The sequence below is a fragment of the Balaenoptera musculus genome, chromosome 16 (assembly GCF_009873245.2).
Source record: "Balaenoptera musculus isolate JJ_BM4_2016_0621 chromosome 16, mBalMus1.pri.v3, whole genome shotgun sequence".
In the NCBI taxonomy this organism is placed as follows: Eukaryota; Metazoa; Chordata; class Mammalia; order Artiodactyla; family Balaenopteridae; genus Balaenoptera; species Balaenoptera musculus.
The window spans coordinates 64765428-64784357 of NC_045800.1; the positions used below are offsets into that span (position 1 = coordinate 64765428).

General features: G+C 48.8%; 1 protein-coding gene and 1 non-coding gene across 3 annotated transcripts in view; both read right to left on the reverse strand.

Moving 5' to 3' along the window:
• HK1 (hexokinase 1) overlaps window positions 1-18930 on the reverse strand; it is a 71054-nt gene that overhangs the window by 7261 nt on the left and 44863 nt on the right. The window contains exons 8-15 of one of the 2 annotated variants that reach the window (XM_036828246.1): window positions 15838-15993; window positions 13175-13408; window positions 10396-10700; window positions 8866-9014; window positions 8440-8559; window positions 6988-7083; window positions 5217-5316; window positions 1238-1421 (exon numbers count right to left, since the gene is read on the reverse strand). In XM_036828246.1, the coding sequence (XP_036684141.1) occupies window positions 1238-1421; window positions 5217-5316; window positions 6988-7083; window positions 8440-8559; window positions 8866-9014; window positions 10396-10700; window positions 13175-13408; window positions 15838-15993 (1344 nt within the window). The remainder of the gene's footprint in view (window positions 1-1237; window positions 1422-5216; window positions 5317-6987; window positions 7084-8439; window positions 8560-8865; window positions 9015-10395; window positions 10701-13174; window positions 13409-15837; window positions 15994-18930) is intronic. The other variant, XM_036828247.1, reaches the window with a different exon arrangement.
• TRNAV-UAC lies at window positions 16434-16505 on the reverse strand. Its single transcript has one exon. It is a non-coding gene; the product is annotated as a tRNA-Val (tRNA).

An 18930-nucleotide genomic window follows, 5' to 3' on the forward strand; every position in this document is an offset into this window, starting at 1 on the left:
GGTCACCTGTTCTTGGGGGCTTTTAATTCCTGTCCTCTCCATGCTCAGGAGCCTCAAGAAATGACAAGGGCTTTAAATGCTTCCATGCACACACCCCATCCCAGTGTCCCCAAGCTGGCACGACTCCACTGGAATCTGGATACTCCAGAAGACTTCGAGTGGTCCACAGGAAAAACACGAAATAGCACTACTATCATCAATTCCCATCTAGTCCTTTTCATTCCATCAAGGAGACATCTCCTTGGTGTTGATAAGTTTGATGTTGATATGGCTCTAACCCCTTCCAACCCCTACTGATCTCCCTTATAACAAAGGGGGTCTTCCTGTAGAGCTGTTGGTAGGCACAGTAGCTAGGATTGAAATAACGCTGTTCTTCACTATATCCATTTTTTGGTAATATTGGTTTTCCTTCCTCATTAAACGTAAGAATACAACCTGATTTAAAGAAAAACATTAAGCATAGGTGGTATTTGGAAAAGACAAAAATCTTGAGGTTAGCTGGAGAATCACTTATGTTTGGGAGGTATTACCCCCAGCTCTTCATTCTGTTCCTGGGGGCACGGCTTAGACCACCTCGTCTTGGCTATGGCAGAGGATGGCCTGATCCCTGGGAGCTTGAGACAAGGGGTCATTTGTCTCTATGCTGGGAAGGGTGGACACTGCCATCTCGGGGAGGGTCACTGACACCCGAGCTGCAAAGGTCCAAATAGCCACTAGGCGGTGCAGGAGGTCTGCCGTGGGAAAAGGAGGAATTGGCGGTGGCGGGCCTCTGCCTCGCCCGTGACGGGGAGCCCCCCACTCCCACTGGCGGCATCCTAATTTCCCTTGCCCCTTAACAACTGCAGGTCAAGTGTGTCCTACTAAACATGGCAAAAACCTGCCGACCAACAGATTTCTATTAGTCTGATTTCTATTCGTCTGGGAAGAAACATAGAGCAATGAGAAGGCCAGAATGTTCCAGGATAAACCCGGTCACTGAGAGGAGTAGTGTAGCCGCTGCTACCCTGTCCCCAGAGGCACCTGCACAGGACATCAACCCTGGGCCATCCTGTACCATGTGCTGCCGCCGCCCTCCACCCCTAAGCTCTCTGCTCTCCTTGGGTCAAAAGGCAAGGTCAGGAGTGAACCTGAGGGACCACAGTCTCCAGGCTTTGTGCAAACCCCACTCCTAGAAACTTCTTCCACTGTAACAGGCAGAATGCCCTCCCGTCCCGTCTCCTCCACCAGGTGGGATTACCTTTGCTTCCCGCCGTTTAGAGAATATTCATCCACCAGTTTGTCATAGATCGTTCTGATATCATCCAGACACCCGTTGTCCCCAAAGGCACCCCACTCCATGTTGATACACATTTGGCCCTCGTTTCCTTCTAGCGTCTCGACGTTTTTCATTTCTTCCATGTAGCAGGCATTGCTGCCCGTCCCTGAAATACACGAGGGGAGAATGAATGGCCACACCACCGTGCTTAGTGGGGAGGGGGCCTGCAGCTAGGCTTGGGGCCTGGGGCTCCACAGAGAGGGGCACGCTTTTGAGATGAACAAAGTAATAGCTTCACTTTCCCAATGTCTTCCAGGAAAATCTCAAAATATAAAGGCAAAGTCAGAGTTAAAACTGCCCAGAGCATTTGATTAACTTACTTTATACTAAGATGTCAACACCGAGAGCCTCGTGTGTTTACCTGTCCGCGAAGGGCTATGTTTATTTTAATACAAGATGGTCTTACAACAAAGGGATGTATTTTCAATAGTGGAAGTTTAGGCAGCATTCAGACTGGAAGGATATTTCCCTATTTCTCTTTCCTTCTCTCTCCACATATACGTACACACACATATACTGTATTTATGCGTATATACACACATAAATATAAAATATTACATGGAGCGGTTGTCTACTATCCCACCATGCATGTCCACTTATCTTTTCTTATCAAACTTGGCCGTGGACTCTGCCTGAATAAACTCTCCTGTGTGTTCCAGAATGAGGCCCACCGTTAGTTCAGGGAAGGACAGTGTCCTGAGCATCTCAAGGGTGCCCTTCTAAAGCAAGGTTCCTCACCATTTTGGTATCACAGATCGCTTTGAAAGTCTGATGATTCTCCTGAGAAAAGGGACGTTTCCCTGAGTGCACCCCTACACTGTATACACACAATCTGACAAATGGCTTCCAGGGGGTCAGGAGCCTCTGATCTCCATCCCTGACCTCCCCAGGGTAGGGCTAGTCAGACTGTGGCCCCCCAAGGACTAGGGCTGGACCACAAACTGTTTACTGTTCTCGACTAGGAGTAGTTAGGTACAGATGCTGAGAGGAAGCGTTCTAAAACTTTCACAGCAGATTTAATCTCCAGACATCCAAATTTGTGGTCACTGGCCTTGTCTCAGTGAATGGACGGGAAATTTAAAAACCATCAACTAACCAAGGAGTCCCTCACACAGATATTTTAACATACACCTGAATCCCCTGAGGAGCTGCTGAGATGGATTTTCTGATTCAGGAGGTCTGGGGTGAGGCCTAAGACCCTGTATTTCTAACATGCTCTCGGGTGATTCTGATGCTGCTGGCCAGGGATCACACTTGCAGCCGCAAGGCCCTCGAGCACCGTGGACCCACCCTGGGCGCGAGACAGAGGTTGATGGATTTTCAACATCCTTAAGGGACACAAGGACACCTCTACCAGCTAGACAAGTGGGCTCTGGCTGTTTTATGCCCTTTAAAGAAACTCAAGTAGAATTCACAGATGCTTCTGACTGTGTACCTGGAAGCAGACAGGGTAGGGAGTCCCCAGAGAAAGACAAACAGGCATGACTCTCTTGATATAAGAGGAGCCATTTTGGCCTAAGCCATTTTGTGATCTAAGCCTGGCCACAAGGCTTGCTCTTGAACAGGTCTCAGTAATAATGATTTTAAGGGAACAAAAGGACAAACTGTTATCAAGCATGAGAAGTAACAATAGCAAAGATAATAAATCAGTTGTAAAGACTCCTAGTTCTGTTTCAGTGGTAAAGATTAGCCTGAAGCACTTTCCTGAGCTGTTCTGCAGAATTTAAACCCCCACTGGGCACTCAACCACCAGATCAAGTGGAACCTAAGGGATGGTGATGTTGACCTTTTCTGACCCTCGTGACTTAAATCGACTGAAGCCTGGACTCTGTCAACCTTTGCCCCAATTCTATACTGAATTCTCCTCTGCCTAAGCCCCTTCGAGAATATGCACGTACCCTTAGCTTAAAACTTCCCCAATTTTTCTGTTGGAGGAGACGTTGCTTTGGGAAAGATCCCTAGTGTTCTCTTTACTTGCTGCAAGTAATAAAGCCTTCCTTCTGATCTTTGGTTTGGTTGTGTCTTTTGGCTCGACACCCACCAAGAAGCCAACCCAGTTTTCAGGTAACATAACTGGATTATTTTTGTTTTCTCGGCTCCCTTTCACCCAAAGTGTAAAACTGAAAGAAGAGGAGCCCCAGAAATGGAAGGGGTGCAAAGAATGCCAAAACATGTAAATTATATTTCTTGCTCATGGGCATTCTGAGCAGAGATGAACTGATGACAGAAGGAAAGAGTGACTTTGAAGGCAGCAGGAAAACCCCCTACCCTGACCCCCCACCTCCATCCCCCCCCCCCCCGCATTTGCGGGCCTGACCTCTGGGCAGGAAGGTGAGGTCAGGCCCGAAGCAGAGAAAGTGCTGTGTCACTCTAGCTTTGCATTTCACACCTAAGCCCATTCATAAGCAGAAGGAAGGGAGGGGCCGGGTGGAGAAAGAAAGCTTTGCAAAAGAAAGGAAGAAACAAAGAGCCCCAAAGCCAGGCCCCAAACAACATTTACCCAGAGCTGCTCCCTAGCTTTTTAAATTTCCACAGGAGCCAAAAGCGGTTTAACAAATGAAAAGGTCTTCCTGGCACCAGGAAGGCTTCTCCCAATCTCCCAGGTCCACGCAGCAGGCTGCTTGCTGACTCTCTCCGTCCAGGGATGCTCTGCAGGTGTTAGCTAAGAAACTGGGCCTTTTCCCAGCATCCCTGGCACTAGGAGCAGGATCAGGTAGGCAAATGTTTTTCTTGTAGCCTAAATCAAGATGCTTCTGGAATTTTGTGCTCTCAAGGCCCAGACCCCTACTGTGCTTGGATTATAAGGGAACAACCAGCAAAGCCAGATAATCCCCCTGCCTGTAACCGAGCAGGACCCTATGGGGCCTTCCCGGGACAGACCCCTCTCCCATATCCTCTACTTTAGCTCCTCTCTGAAGTACCTAGATAATAGTGTCTGATGCACATTTCCTAAGTTGTTTTACTGATGCTAAAACCCCCACCAAATGGAAGATATTAGCTACTTGATGACCTTGACAACATAGCCCCAGGCCTGCTGGAGCCTAAGGACTGATAATATTAACCCCTGTGACACCATCCTGTTACCTCACCATCAACCAATCAGAGAATTGTGCATGAGCTGATCACATACCCTGAGATGCCCCTCCCTCACCTGGCCTTTAAAAAAGGCTGTGCAGAACTGTATCTAGTTCAGGCTTTCTGAGCATTGGCTGTCCTGGACTCCTTGTATGGCGCCTCACAATAAACGCTGCCCTTTCGGTCCCATGCTAATCTAACTCTTTGTCTATCCCCACTCCCCCCCACAAAATACCAAAAACATAACACAAAAAATGCTGCACTTTTCCTTCACCACAACCCAGTGTCAGTAGATTGGCTTTACTGTGCACAGGTGAGCAGACCCAGATTTTGTTTCAGTAATATGCCTCCCACTTCAGCAGCTGGGACCATTGGTGCTGAAGGCCAAATGGCGCCCAGACTGCCCTCTGGCCCTTCTCCACAGTCAGGAGAGGAGGAGGCTCTGCTTTCTTCCCAGCCATAGGCCCCGGCCCTGCAACACCTGCCCGGGTCCCTCCCTACAAGCCCTGCTGACCAGGCCAGCTCCAAGCACTCCCACGCTGCCCACCGGGGCGTGTGAGCCACCTGGGGGCCGCACTCCTGGAGAGCTCCGTTCCTGACAATCTGCTCACAGTCAGCTGGAAGCCTAGTGGGCTGGGTGTTGGGACGGGAAACCCCTGGAGAGCCCTGCAGCCTCGGGCCGTCATGAAACTCTGGAGGTGGTTAAGGGGACAGTGCTGACAGATATACTGTCTCACACCGAGGGCTGAGCTGTTGGCTCAGGGCCCCACAAAACAGGAAAACCCAGCCTACCCTGCCCCAGAAAAAGACCTTCCAGGACACCCACCTACGATGAGTCCAACCTCGCAGGTGGGCTCCTCATAAGCACAGGTCATCATGGTGCCCACCGTGTCATTGACCACAGCCACCACGTCCAGGTCAAATTCCTTTGGAAAGAAAGAGACACAGGTTTAGCTTTAGGGGAGGGACAGCGCTGCCCGGCTTGAGTTCTGCAGGGTCACTCTGCCGCACTGCAGTCAGAAAGCTGCTGGTGCATCATCTGAAATAGTTTCCTTACCAGCCTGTGAAAGGTAATGAAATGCTTCTTCACTAAACATCTACTATTATTAATGATGTATCTGAAGCTTGAGCTCTGAAGAAAGGAAGTATTCTACCCATTTCACAGATGGCAATGAGTCCCAGAGAGGCAGCCCAGGAGAATGGAGAAGAGACAAGGGACAATGTCCAAGTAGCTCTTTCTCTTGGCAGGTTAAAGTATTACAGCCTTTCAGAGGGCAAAATGGAAGTACCAAATCTATGTCTCAGAATCTGTTCTTTGGAGACAAACATGCAGGTACACAAAGGCACATACAAGGGTATTTATTGCGTGACTTATATGAGCCAGAAGGAGAAACAACCCAAATCTAGATCAAAAGGGGCATGTAAGGCCTGGTTCGGGCAAACTCTGGAATCCTGCACAGCCAAGAAAGTGAATGAGGTTGGCCTCTATGTAGTGATACGAAAGACTGCTGTTTCATAGTAAGTGAAAAAAGCCAGCTGTAATATAGTATACATGGTATGACTCCCATGTTTTAAATGTGTGTTGGTATATGCATGGAAAGTACATTTGAAGAACACTGAGATTAAGAGTTGTGAAATGGGCAAAAAGAGGGCATCAGGTTTCTTTTCAATGAAATATTAGCTGTCGTCTAGCACACTCTTCCAGGAACAATCGACCCTTCTTCCAACCCATTCATTTCAGTCTCCCTGACTGCCTGTGTATATTAATCTGCTCTTCTGAACTGGAGACACTTGAACGGACCTTTTTTTTTTTTTTAACTTCTGATTCCTTCATTAATTAATGAGTTAAATAAAAACTTCAGAATTTTTCATTTTATATTTTGTCAGTCAATGTCCTCCAGCCAAAGACCACCAGAAACATACCCACAGTGGACAAAGCTGCGCTTCCTGACTGGTTGGTTGCAACACGGGCAAACACATCCCATGGTGCGTGCCAGAAAGTGCTAGAAAGCACAGTTATAGGATCTGAGCCTGTGCTGGTGGTTTTAGGGAGGGTTCTAAGAAGTGGGGTTTTGCTCAGGACTGGATGCTGTCAGGAAGCAGGGCCATCTCTGAGCACGTGCCAAGTTCTGCCACGACGACGCAGCGCTTCCTGCTCATTTGATTCCATCGCGGTCGCAAGGGGGCTGTGATGATGGCTGTGCTCCGCGGCAGTGCCAGGCTGTGCCCCACGGTCAGGGGCTGCTTTTCCCTTTTTTGAGCTGGAGGAGAGCCATGATTTTACATTCCTTAAACTATCCTTTAATAACACAAAACTGTTCTGCTCTCTTTTATTGCCATCGGTTGCGGCAACCTTAATACCCTTGTCACAGGGTTCTGCATCGTTTGAATTCTTTACAGCAAGCAAGTACTTTTTTTTTTGGCTGCCGAGTGGCATGTGGGATCTTAGTTCCCCAACCAGGGATCGAACCCATGCCCCCTGCAGTGGAAGTGCGGAGTCCTAACCACTGGACTGCCAGGGAATTCCCGAGCAAGTACAACTTTTATAACCTGAAAGAAACAGGAAAGATTTTTAAAAACATCCTTTTAATAGTTACCTCTCTCCTTTTTACCGCATCCCTCAGTAAGGTCGCTACATCCTGCCCCACGCAATCAGTTGCCTTAAAACCTTTCGTCCAGGTGATCAAGATTCCCTGCAATAGGAAGGGCAGTGGGAGAGTCCTGTGTCATTAATCCTTCTAAGCAGAATACAAAATCCCAACCCCTCCTTCCAGAGTAAACACCTGCTAAGAATTTACAGTGAGATGATGCTGGAACATCTGAGGCACAAACCAATAAAATACAAAGAGTCCTCCGCAGGCCTGCCCCCTCTTACTGTCCTCACAGTGGTCTGGTTTGTAATCCCCACTTCACAGATGGAAAAACTGAGGCATAGAAAGTTAATGGTGCTGCCCGTGGTATAAGCAACTAGTTCCTCTGAAGAACAGTTTGCCAAAAACATAAGTGGAGAAATGCAAATTTTTAGTAACACTGCTACTACCTAAAGTAAACTTTAGGTTTGATTGGACTGTAGTGTATACACTTGCTGGGTGTGTACTCACTATGATGACGGTATAAGTGAACTGCTTTTAAAAATCACCAGACCTTTTAAAAACTGCAAAACCAAGTTTACATGGATCCACCTGTTGAGATCCAAAAGAGTTATTAAGAGGGAAAAAGACCCGAGTCAGCACTGTGTCTGGATTAACTGGCTTCCAGAGGCAGGTGGCCCTGCCCAGCTTGCCAAGTGCTGCCAGTCACGTGCCTCAAACCCTGGCATAAGGCCCCGTGTGATGTGGTGCCAACACCAGGGCCTGCTCCCTGGCCATACCTCTACCTGTGAAACACAGAGGATGGGTCTCGCCTGCATGCTTCTGCACAACCGGTCCCTTCCACACAGAACATCCCCCTGGGCCTGCCAACACCCCTAAGCGTGGTGCCAGTGTTGCTGGAGTAGGCTGGGATGCTCCACTAGACTGGCGGCTTCCTGAGGGCAGGACCTGTGTGCCCAGCTCTTGGTCCTCAGCAGGTGCTCAAGCCCTGACCTTGAGCCCTGGTTCATTCCATTTATTGAATAAACATTTATTAAGCATCTTCTCTGATAGCACACTGTGCTAGGGCCCGTGGGGAACACAGGTCCTCGGCTCAAGGAGCATATGACATCACAGAAAAGAGAGACACCAAAGATCACTAAAAACTGTGTAAGAAGTGCTATAACCAGGCAACGTTCGAGGAAACAGGGAACACTCATGAGGGTGAGATTCTTTTTGCCTGGAGGACCAGAAGGCTTCCCAGAAGAGGTGAATGCTTTAAATGATAAAAGAAGAGTAGAGTCTTAAGATGTACTGGAGGGTGTGGCGTAAGGCCTGGGTCAACCCACTGTGACAGCTAAGCTGTCCCAGAATCGAGGGATGACACAGAGGCTGGAGGAGGCTTCAAGAGCTGACCCACACTGGCCAAGGGACAGTCAGCGCTGCCCGACGTCTGATGCCTGGAAAAAGGAGACTCACCGCATCCAAGCTAGTCTGCTTGCAGGGAAACGAAAACGTGAAGCCCAGAGGCATTCTGGGGCCCTTGATGCCCATGTAGTCCAGGAAGTCAGAGATGCAGGAAACGATGTGGTCAAACAGCTTTAGGAGAAAAGAAGGGCTGACTCATGTACCTTCTAGTTTCATACCTTCAGTGCATACATACAAGTACACACACACACACACACACCAGCCCCCGACACATGCAGAGCAAGCCCCCCTCCCTAGTATCTTCCCAGCCCCTGAGCATCCTAAGCCCAGCATGGCTGAATGTACCTGATGCTTTCGGGCCACACAGACACAACTGCACAGCGGCATGTATCACATGCAGGTTCTGGGGCCCAACGATGCCACTGGCCAGGTCTGTGACGCCCATATGCCACGGTGGTAAAAGCAAAACTGTCTCACCTCTTCCCCAGTGCCCTGCATGATTTCCGTGGGAATGGCGTAGATCTTGTTGTGCATTTCCACTGTTCTCTTTTTCCCACTACGAATTTTCACCAGCAAGACGCGGAAATTCGTTCCTCCAAGATCCAGGGCCAAGAAGTCACCGTGCTCTGTTGTGGTCAAGAACATAAAGAAGGTCAAGAAGAGTTAGTATTACCTCCTGGCAGCCAGTAACCCCAAGACTTCAGACTTTCAAGGGAGGAAGCCGCATATTAAATATAGGGGAGAAGCTGTTAAGTCTTCCCTCAGCACACAGCCCAGGCTCAGAGAGGGTGGGCACTAACTCATGACCACCGCAGCCTCTGAGCCACACTAGAAGGACAAAAGGCCCCATGGATGAACCATCTGTCACAGTAAACAAATAAATTTTACCAGGCTACTAAAAAGCCTGGCAACAATGACCTGATCTTAGGGAACCTCATATAAAAATTAATAATATATGTCGATGTGTATAGTGTTTGCAAAAATGGCCACAGTCACTCCTCCCTGTATGCAGGCTTCTTTGCAAAGTGACTTCGCAGTTCTTCCCGTCAAAAGATGGAATCTATTTCCGCCTCCCCTTGGATTTGGCCTGGCCTTATAACTTGCTTTGGCCAACAGAGTGTGGCAGAAGCAGAGCTGAGCCAGCCCCAGCCTAGGCCTCCAAGAGGCTTTGAGGTCTCCCTCTCCCTGGTGGACCCTGCTGTTACCATGTGAACAAGCCCGGCGGCCCGCTGGAGGATGAGACACGTGGCCGGGCACTCCTACACCCCAGCTGACAGACAAATGCTGGATGTGTAAGGGAGAGTCCCCCAGGGACTGCAGACGCATGAATGAAAGATCAGCCAAGCCTGGCCCAGGTGAGCAATGATAAGTTGCCGACCCAGGGACCCCTGAGCAACAATAAGTGGTTGCTGTTTAAAGCCACTAAGTTTCAGGGTGGTTTATAATGCAAGAGTAAGTAGCTTACACATAGGACATACTCATATCACAAACAGTCATCAGCAACCCCCCCAGTGCTCAGCTCCAACAGGACCAGCAAGGTCAGCAGTATGGGGTTGGACGCTGAGCTCCAATCTGCCCGGGTGTAACAATCCCCAGGCCTCTGTGTGCCTCTCCACCAGGACCTAGGAAGGGGGCAGTGAGTGTCTATCCTTCTTCTGCTTTCCTGTGTTTATCAGAGGCCCTACAGCAATCTCAGTGCTTCGGGATCTGCCCAGCTCTGTTCTCTTAAGAACACTTTCTAATTCTGAACAGGGCTGTGGTTTTAGAGACAGCGTCTGCCTGGGAGGCTGGACCAGGGGAAATCGACTGCCTTGAGTCACACACGCGGCAAGTTGGTGGTAAAAATGGAAGAGAGAGGTTTGAGTGAGTTTCTAGCTCTTGCCAAAATCATGCCACCCCGGTGTAAAGCATCCCCTGGAGAAGCCAACCACCCTGCGGCCCCACTGTGACTCGGCCGCTGGTATGAGAAGCAGGAGGGGCGTGTCAGCCCCCAACAGAGGTCCTCACCTGTCCCATCAGGAGTGCTCCGGACGAAGGAGGGCAGCATCTTGACCACGGCCTTGTCATGCGTCTGCTTGCCCAGCCCCAAGTCCATCTCGGCCCGCATCCTCCTTTTCACCTCCAGCAGCATATCCTTGGTGAGACTGAAGTGGGCCAGGGTCTCCTCTATCTGCCGGTGCTGCTCAGCCAGGCGGTAGGCCACCGCGGTCACCATGGCAGCCCCCTTGCCGCTGCCACTCTCCGAGAGGAGGAAACGCACATCGCAGTCGGGCACCAAGCGCCTCAGGGTCTTGTGGAAACGCCGGGAATACCTGGGGTGGGGAGGCCACAATAGCCAACTGAGCCGGACTGTAGGGACCTCTAGGACCCCTTTCTCTCTTCCTGCACACCTTAATTCCATTTTCTACACTTGCTTTCCGCATTACTCCAGTCACACAACACATCCACTGTCGAAAAGTTACCAAATGCAGACAGGTAAAAAGGGAAAACTGAAATCACCCACAGTGACACATAAAAAGAGAGGGCTCTCGTTATTACATGAATATCGAGGGACTTCCCTGGTGGTCCAGTGGTTAGGACTCTGCACTTCCACTGCAGGGGACCACAGGTTTGATCCGTGGTGAGGGAACTAAGATCCCACATGCCACGAGGCCAAAACAAACAAACAAAAAAGAATATCAAATACAGAAAATTCAGGGTCCAAAAAAATGTTGTTGTCCACCATAACAAGGAGATAATACAGCACAGTGGTCAAGAAAGAGCCCAGTGTTTAAAAGTCAGACCAGGAGACAGGGTGAGTGCCCCCACTTCCATACCAGGGGACCTTGTCCCGTTACTTAGCCTTTGAGTCACTGTGGATGACAGCATCTGGCTGACAGTGATGTGGTGGGAACTCAGTGAGTTCATCAAATCTTCGATGAATAACTGGCGCTGAGCAAGGGCTCAATCAAGCAAGAATTGCTCTTGTTTTCCATTTTCACTTGGCCCTTTCCCCCAGCCCCCAAGACCAGGGATATTTTTTAGTGGTTAGAAGAGGACTTTAGGACAGGACTCAGTGAGACACAGAACTTTCTCCAGGTCTGTGGTCTGTTGTAAGTAGAGAAGGCTGCCTGCCATGCGAAACTGGGAAACCGGAACCTCAAAATGTTAACAGCGGTCAACTCCAGGGGATGGGATTAACAATGACTTCTATTCTCTTTGTAATTTTTTGAACTGTCTGAAGTTTCTACACCAAAAATATGTTATTCCTGAAACAATCAGTATTGAATCAAAGTTATTTTTTAAAATGTGATGTTGCAGATGACTGAGTTCTAGAGATGACTGGTGGTGATGCCTGCACAACAGTGTGAATGTACTTAAATTTACTGAACTGTACACTCAAAAAATGGCTAAGATGGTAAATTTTATATTATGTGTATTTTATCGCAAGTAGAAAATTATTTTAATGTGATGTAAATCCCTAAGCTGTCTTGTCCAAAAATTAGCCAAGAAATTTAAAAAACAAAAAAGAGAAAAAAAAAAGATGCCTAATTGCATTATCAAGAATTTTACAAAAACTCTAAGAATATAAAGAAATAAAATTATGAACCTGGCAGATAATAGCAGCTAACTAGCTCAAACCCTATCCCCTCAGCAACACTGAACTATTTCAGTTTAAGTCGATCTTTATTTAACTGTTACTAGAACTGGGTATTAAGGCACAGTATCTGCAAGGCCACTTCACAGGCACATTATACATACAATGGGAGAAATATCTGAGATCCTGTACAAAAAAATCACGTCACAGGCAGTTATTGTTAAAACTCGGGGGGCTTCCCTGGTGGCGCAGTGGTTGAGAGTCTGCCTGCCAATGCAGGGGACACGGGTTCGAGCCCTGATCTGGGAAGATCCCACATGCCGCGGAGCGACTAGGCCCGTGAGCCACAATTGCTGAGCCTGCGCGTCTGGAGCCTGTGCTCCGCAACAAGAGAGGCCGCGATAGTGAGTGGCCCGCGCACCGCAATGAAGAGTGGCCCCCAGTTGCTGCAACTAGAGAAAGCCCTCGCACAGAAACGAAGACCCAACACAGCCATAAATGAATGAATAAATAAATAAATAAATAAAAATTAAAAAAAAAAAAAAAAAAGAATAAAGGCAAAATGAAATCTTTAAAAAAAAAAAAAAAAAAAAAAAACTCGGAACATAAAGACTTAGAATTCACCTTTAGCCTTTTTAAAAGATTCAGGCCATGTTCTTAGTGGCCACAGAAGGCTTTTGATGCTAAGGCGTCCAATAGACAAGAAGGCAGCATCAATGGGGACCACTTAACAACTTAATCTCTCTCTGGCTCTCAGATGCAAAGCATCAACAAGTTGCCCATTTTTAAAAAGTACTATCTGAGGGTTTGAGGGGCTTTAGAAACTCATCGGAGTTTCTAAAATAGGAATGTGGGCACTACACCTATGACCCGAGCTACAGTGAGGATGAAGGTCCCTGATGAAATGCAGACAAGCAAGAGAATTCAAGATGCAGACATATTCCACCCAGTGCTCCTGGCAGCTACAGAAATCTCTAACAAGACTTACGAAATGAGGAGAGATGACAGTGCAGTGCAGAAGCAACACCAGCAGGAATCAGCTGAGGGCTGGATACTTCCCCAGGTGGGCAACTCTGACCTTTCTGCCCAGAACTACATATTGTCTTGTCTGCCAGAAACCTTCACTGGGTGCAAAAGTCTGCCCTCTGGAGAAAGTCCTTAGCCCAGGCGGGTATTGAGTGCCAATTATATAGCAAAGGGCAGACTCACTGTGGGTGCGTCTTGTAAAGAGACCCGTCGACACCAACCGTGGTCCGCAGCCTGGGCGTGCCCTTGTTATCTCGAAGACGATTCAGGATGGCGCCCAGCGTCGCAGCCACTAGGTTGGCAGAGCGGAACGAGACAATGGTGCACACGTGCTGGACCGAAATACAGTCGTCATCAGATGGCTCCACTCCCAGGCGGGTCAGGATTTCTCTGGCATTGTGGAGGCCTTCCTTATTCCTGTGAGGTCAGAGGCCAATACTTGTGAGTTAAGGACCACAGCAGGCAGTGCAAAGCACTGAGGTTTGAAGGTCCTGGAGAGGTGAACTCACCGTTCACCATGTGTGTACGACATGGGATGAAGGCAGTCAAATGCCTGAGGAGAGCCTGAGAAAGGGTCTCCTCCGTAAGAAGTCAGGAGGCAGCAAGAGGAAAAACTATACTAGGCTGGGTTATGACATGTCAGACAAACGGAGAGAAGTGAACAAGTCAGACCACATGGGCCCTGAACAGGTGAAGAAATAGATGCTTCCACCCCAGGGCTCAGTGCCCAGGAGGCCTGGGGGAAATCTCCTGCTCTTTGGGTCTGTGAGTTGCCCCTGCATTCTTACACATTCTTCCTTGATGTCTTCCAGTCAAATTTTAATTTGCTGCATACATACATGCTTTGTATATCTTTTGCTGGATTCACTCCAGGGTATAGTTTTATTACTATTGTAGATGTGGTCTTTAAAAAAAAAAAGAAGATATACATATTCTTTATACACACACACACACACACACACATATTTTAAATGTACCATATTAAGGTAAAATGTTAACAGTGGGGAAAACTGGGTGAGGGATATGTACTATCTTTGCAATTTTTAAGTCTAAAAATATTCTAAAATAGAAGATTTTAAAATATATACATATTTTAATTACTGTCAATATATAGAAATATAATTAATTTTTGTATCTTATCTTCAGATATCTTCCTAACCTCTCCTGTTATTCTAATCACTTGTCTAGATATTTTTGGTGTTCCATACAAATACCATCTGCAAATAATGACAGTTTTACTTCCTCTTTTTTTGATTCTTATGCCTTTAATTTCTTTTTCTTTCCTAAAAAACATTTGGCTAAGGCTCCAGGACAGTGCTGAATAGAAACAGGTGATACTGTCTTGCTCCTGATTTCAAAGAGAATGCTTCCAACATCTGCACTGGTAAGATGTTTTTAATAGGTTTTTTTGAGATAGACTTTATTACAATATAGATGCCTTCTTGAGCTAGTTCAAGTGGGTTTTGTTTCTTGGTAACCTAAGAGCCAACACCAGAAACAGGCCCAGAGGAAGGCAGGCATTTCCTGACTTTGTCAATGATTCTGAAGACAAACCATGAGCCTCTTGCTCCCCCCGCCTCCCAATAGTTGATCGGGTGACTTGAGAAGAGAGACGACTGGAAACTCAGTACTGTGCCTCCCTATTGACTGTAGCTCTGTACCAACTGCTCCTAAAGGAGAGATCCTAGGACAAATGCCAGGACTCGGATGGGAAATAAGAGTAAGTTCAGATAAACCCCTCTCCACTTACATTAGCATCTTCTCCCAGGAGCCAGAGCTATGAGGCCACTGGCTCTGAATTTCTAGGACCACAGCAGGGGCGGTGGGATGACCGCCTCGTGTGGAAATGAAAGGGCATTTCTGGCACCAAGCTAGCCCTATGCTTAAACAGGTGGCCTCGCACGGCTACGTGGGGTCTCCTGAACCAGGAACAGAACCTGGTGGCGCACGGAACTGGCCACAGGACAGGAGCCCTTCAGACGTGGAGCCGCCTGACTACACCAAACTGTCTGGCATCAAGTTCACCCAAGGCCTGCAAATAATAGTCGAGGCAGGGAAGTCTGGGTTTCTTATGTTGAGGCCAAAAGGTAGCAGCCGGGTGGCTGGCTGGACTCTGTCCTTCTACGTCTATCTGTCCTGTCTCATCTGTTAACCAATGTTTCTCAAACTTGTGCCAGGGAACACCTGTGGCAGTGAACAAGTGAGAGAATGTAGGGGCCGAGCCAGAGTCGGGAGGGAGGAGGCGGAGGGTGTTTCAGGCACAAGGGAGTTTTGGGAAATGACCAGCTAACCGAGGTGAACTGGGGTTTCTTTAATATGCTAATGAATACTGTACTTCTCTAAGTATTTTCAAATCCTATTGGTCACAGAACCCTTTTTTCAGGGAACACCTAATGATCTTGAGGTCACTGGGTTTTGCTGGAACATTGTCTGGAGAAGGTCCTGATATCCCAAGGAGGAATTAACCGGGCCCTGGCTCAGTCAGCTCCTGTTCACCACCAGGATTCTAATCAGGGGTGTGTGTGTGTGTGTGTGTGTGTGTGTGTGTGTGGGTGTGGGTGTGGGTGTGGGTGGGTGTGGGTGTGGTGTGGAGTGAAGGAGAAGAGGCTACTTTCATAACTAAACCATCCACAAAGCATTTGCCACTAACTAGATGGCTCTTTAATGCCACCAGGTGCCCGCAGGGAAAGCAGCCCAGGATGGGTGAGCTAAGAGAGAGGGGAGACTGGCCCAGAAAGCCCTGACACTCTTGAGAAGCCCAGCAAACCAGGACTTAAGTGGTAACAAAGGACCTGTCGTTCTTCTCTGCCCCACACCCCCAGAAAGCCTTGAGGGGAGGCACCTACTTTTCAATGGCTGACACGTCACTGGTGTTAAACTTCCCTCTGGTGAGTAACTCCGGGGTGATCCGCCCTTCAAATAAGAGGCCCTCCTTGGCCATCTTGACCAGGATCAATCGGACCAGCTCGCCCATGTACATGCCACTGACCATCTTCTCAAACCTGCAGAAGAAAAGCGCCCAGGCACTTGTCAGTCTTTCTTACGTACCCACCAGTGGGGCAGCTCTTAAAGGGTGCGAGAGACACAAAAGGAGAGGAAGGCACGGCCCCACCCCTCACAAGCTCACATTCTCACTGTCAGGCAAGACCACGCACTTGTGTGATCAAACAGCGAGCACACAGCGGGGGAACAGGGGTCATCCGGACCCCACACCCACCCCCAGGGTAGGAAACAGGAGGAGAGCACCAAGGGGCAGGGGCAGGCAGGGGAGGCTGCCTGGAGGCGGGGGAAACATAAGGATTTAGATTGGAGTTGGCAAGAAGGCCCCCAGACAGAAATGAGCAGAATATGATCATCTCTTACAAAACTTTATGCCTTTCTTTTTATTTTATTTATTTATTTATATTTTTTTGGCCATTCCACATGGCTTGCAGGATCTTAGTTCCCCGGCCAGGGATCGAACCTGGGCCCCAGCAGTGTAAGCGCAGAGTCCTAACCACTGGACCACCAGGGAATTCCCAATGCTGTACTTTTTAAAGGGCTTTCATCTTCATCACCCTGTCAGGGAGCTCTCCAATTCCTGTGGGAAGGTGGCCAGGAAGTATTCTCTCCATTTCCCAGCTCAGAAAGGGAAAATGTCTTCCCCGAGGGAAGATGACAGGGCTGAAATGCAGCCTTTCCCCATGGGACCTCTGTCGCTGGTCACCTCCCTGGCATCCATGATCTTCTCCAGCCAAAAGGACCAGGAATGTGCTTTGGGGGAACTCACTCCTTCCCCAATGACCGGCCCCTACACTCCAGGAGAGGGCTCCAAGCAGCTTAAAACCAGTCGGCTCATCTTACTGCTCCGGCCACATTCAGCCACAGGCCAGTCACAGCGGATCCGCTCTCCTGCCTCCCCTGCGAGGTGTGGTGGGAGGTGTGGGCTCTGTGGCTGCAACAGCATTTTGAGCCCAACACTGCAGGGGAGAGGCCGCCAGGGACTGGGGCTCGATGACATATCTGAGCCAGATCCAGGTCCCGAATCCTGGCTGACCAAGGGCCAGGAGGAAGCCCTGAGCAGGACAGATCAGAGGCAGGTCCACATCCGGGCAGCCAGCCTCTCCTCTGAGGGAGCCCAGCTGGCACACCCAGAGCTGGCTGTGACACAGCAAAACGATCTGTGCCGTTCAGAGCCAGGCCCAGGAGCCAGGGGTGCTGCTGGGACCTGAGCACGCGGCCCTCCCTAGCCCCAAAACAAGGTGCAGAGAAACACTAGTTCTCATTGTTCTGCTCTGGACAGGACCAGACAGGACCTCCCCAGCCACAGCTGTGTTGAGGATCCCTGGCAGGAGAGCACCCTTCTGAGTCCTAGCTGCCCTGCCCAGTTGCTGCCCCAAACACGTGTGGGAACAGCCTCTGTGCAGCCTAATCTGGAGACTCAGAGCAGACAGGAGCCAGACTGCCTGGGCTTAACCCCAGCCCTGACACTTACTGTGCTACTTACGTCTCTGGGCCTCAGTTTCTTTACCTGTTTAATGGGCCTCGTGGCAGGGCCTACCCTTAAGGTTGTTGTATGGAGGATAGGGATTGATATAGGTAAAGTGCTACGGTGCCCGATTAATGAGTGCTATGGCCCTGACTATGTGTCTCATACTTAACTAAGCACCTTATATGTATTAACTTATTTCATCCTCATTACAACCCTATGAGATAGACATTATCATTATCCCCATTCCACAGATAAGAAAACTGAGGCATAGTAGGATGAATTGGGAGATTGGGATTGACATATATATATTAATATGTATAAAATAGATAACTAATAAGAACCTGCTGTATAAAAAAATAAATTAAATAAAATTTTTAAAAAAAGTATTCATAACATGTTTACAGAAAATTTTTAAAAAAAGAAAACTGAGGCATAGAGAGGTTACATAACTTGCCCATCGTCACAGGGCTGATAAGTGGCAAATCCACATTTTTAATCCAGTTAAATCCAGCCCCAGATTCTATGCTCTAATCACTGTGCTGTTCTGCCTCTCTCATGGACCGTATCATTAAATGTTACCTGTATTACTGTCATGCTAGCAGCCACTAGCCCCACTCCTAACCCAGCCTGTGCTTGTTCACCTCCACCTCACTTCCTCTAGGTGGTCTGCCCCCCTGTTGGGCAAGTATGACAATAGGAAGGTTCTTCCCCCTTCAGATGAACAAAACTCAGCCGCCTGCCTGGCACCCCTCTACCCACTGCTTTTTGCTCTGCCATCTGGAGACACTCAGAATGATCTGCTCCCCTTTCTACACGATGGTGTCTTAGACGCATAGATACTGCCATCCCCCTTTCCAGATAAAGGAAGCCCGAGGCCAGGAGCCTGTCCTTTCTCAGTCCCCAGAGTCCCTGTCAGAGCAGCAGAACGAGGAAACAGCACTTCTCATGAGCCTCCAGTGAAACCAAGCAAGTCGTGATCTGCTTCTCAGCAGTCGGATGCCTACAACCACAGGCCAGTGGGCAGCACCGCGGTGTTGCAACCTCAATGCCTGCTGGTGGGCACAGGCCTGGGGGAGACTGGGAAGGGTTGGAGGGGGACCATATTCAGACAGGGGAGCAAGGGCTTGCACGCCAATCAGGAGTTCCCTTGGCAGCCAGGGTCTGCTCCGACAGGCAGCGCAGGGACAGAGAAGGAGGGTGAGGTCTGTGGCCACCTAATGAGGATTAGAGCTGCTGAGAGATTCCACGGAGCAGGCAGAGCCACAATAAGTAAGCAGATGTTTGGGGGATGACTTGAAAAGAAGTGGAGTTACTCCACCACCATTCAGGCCGAAGAATTTTCCAGACCAAACCTTCCTGCTGTTACGATCACTGCTACTGCTGTTTTGTGGGGCGGTGTCTCCTTTGTTTTGAAAGATGTGAGAAGGAATCACAGGGAAATGGGATTCAAAATTCCAGACAAAACAGA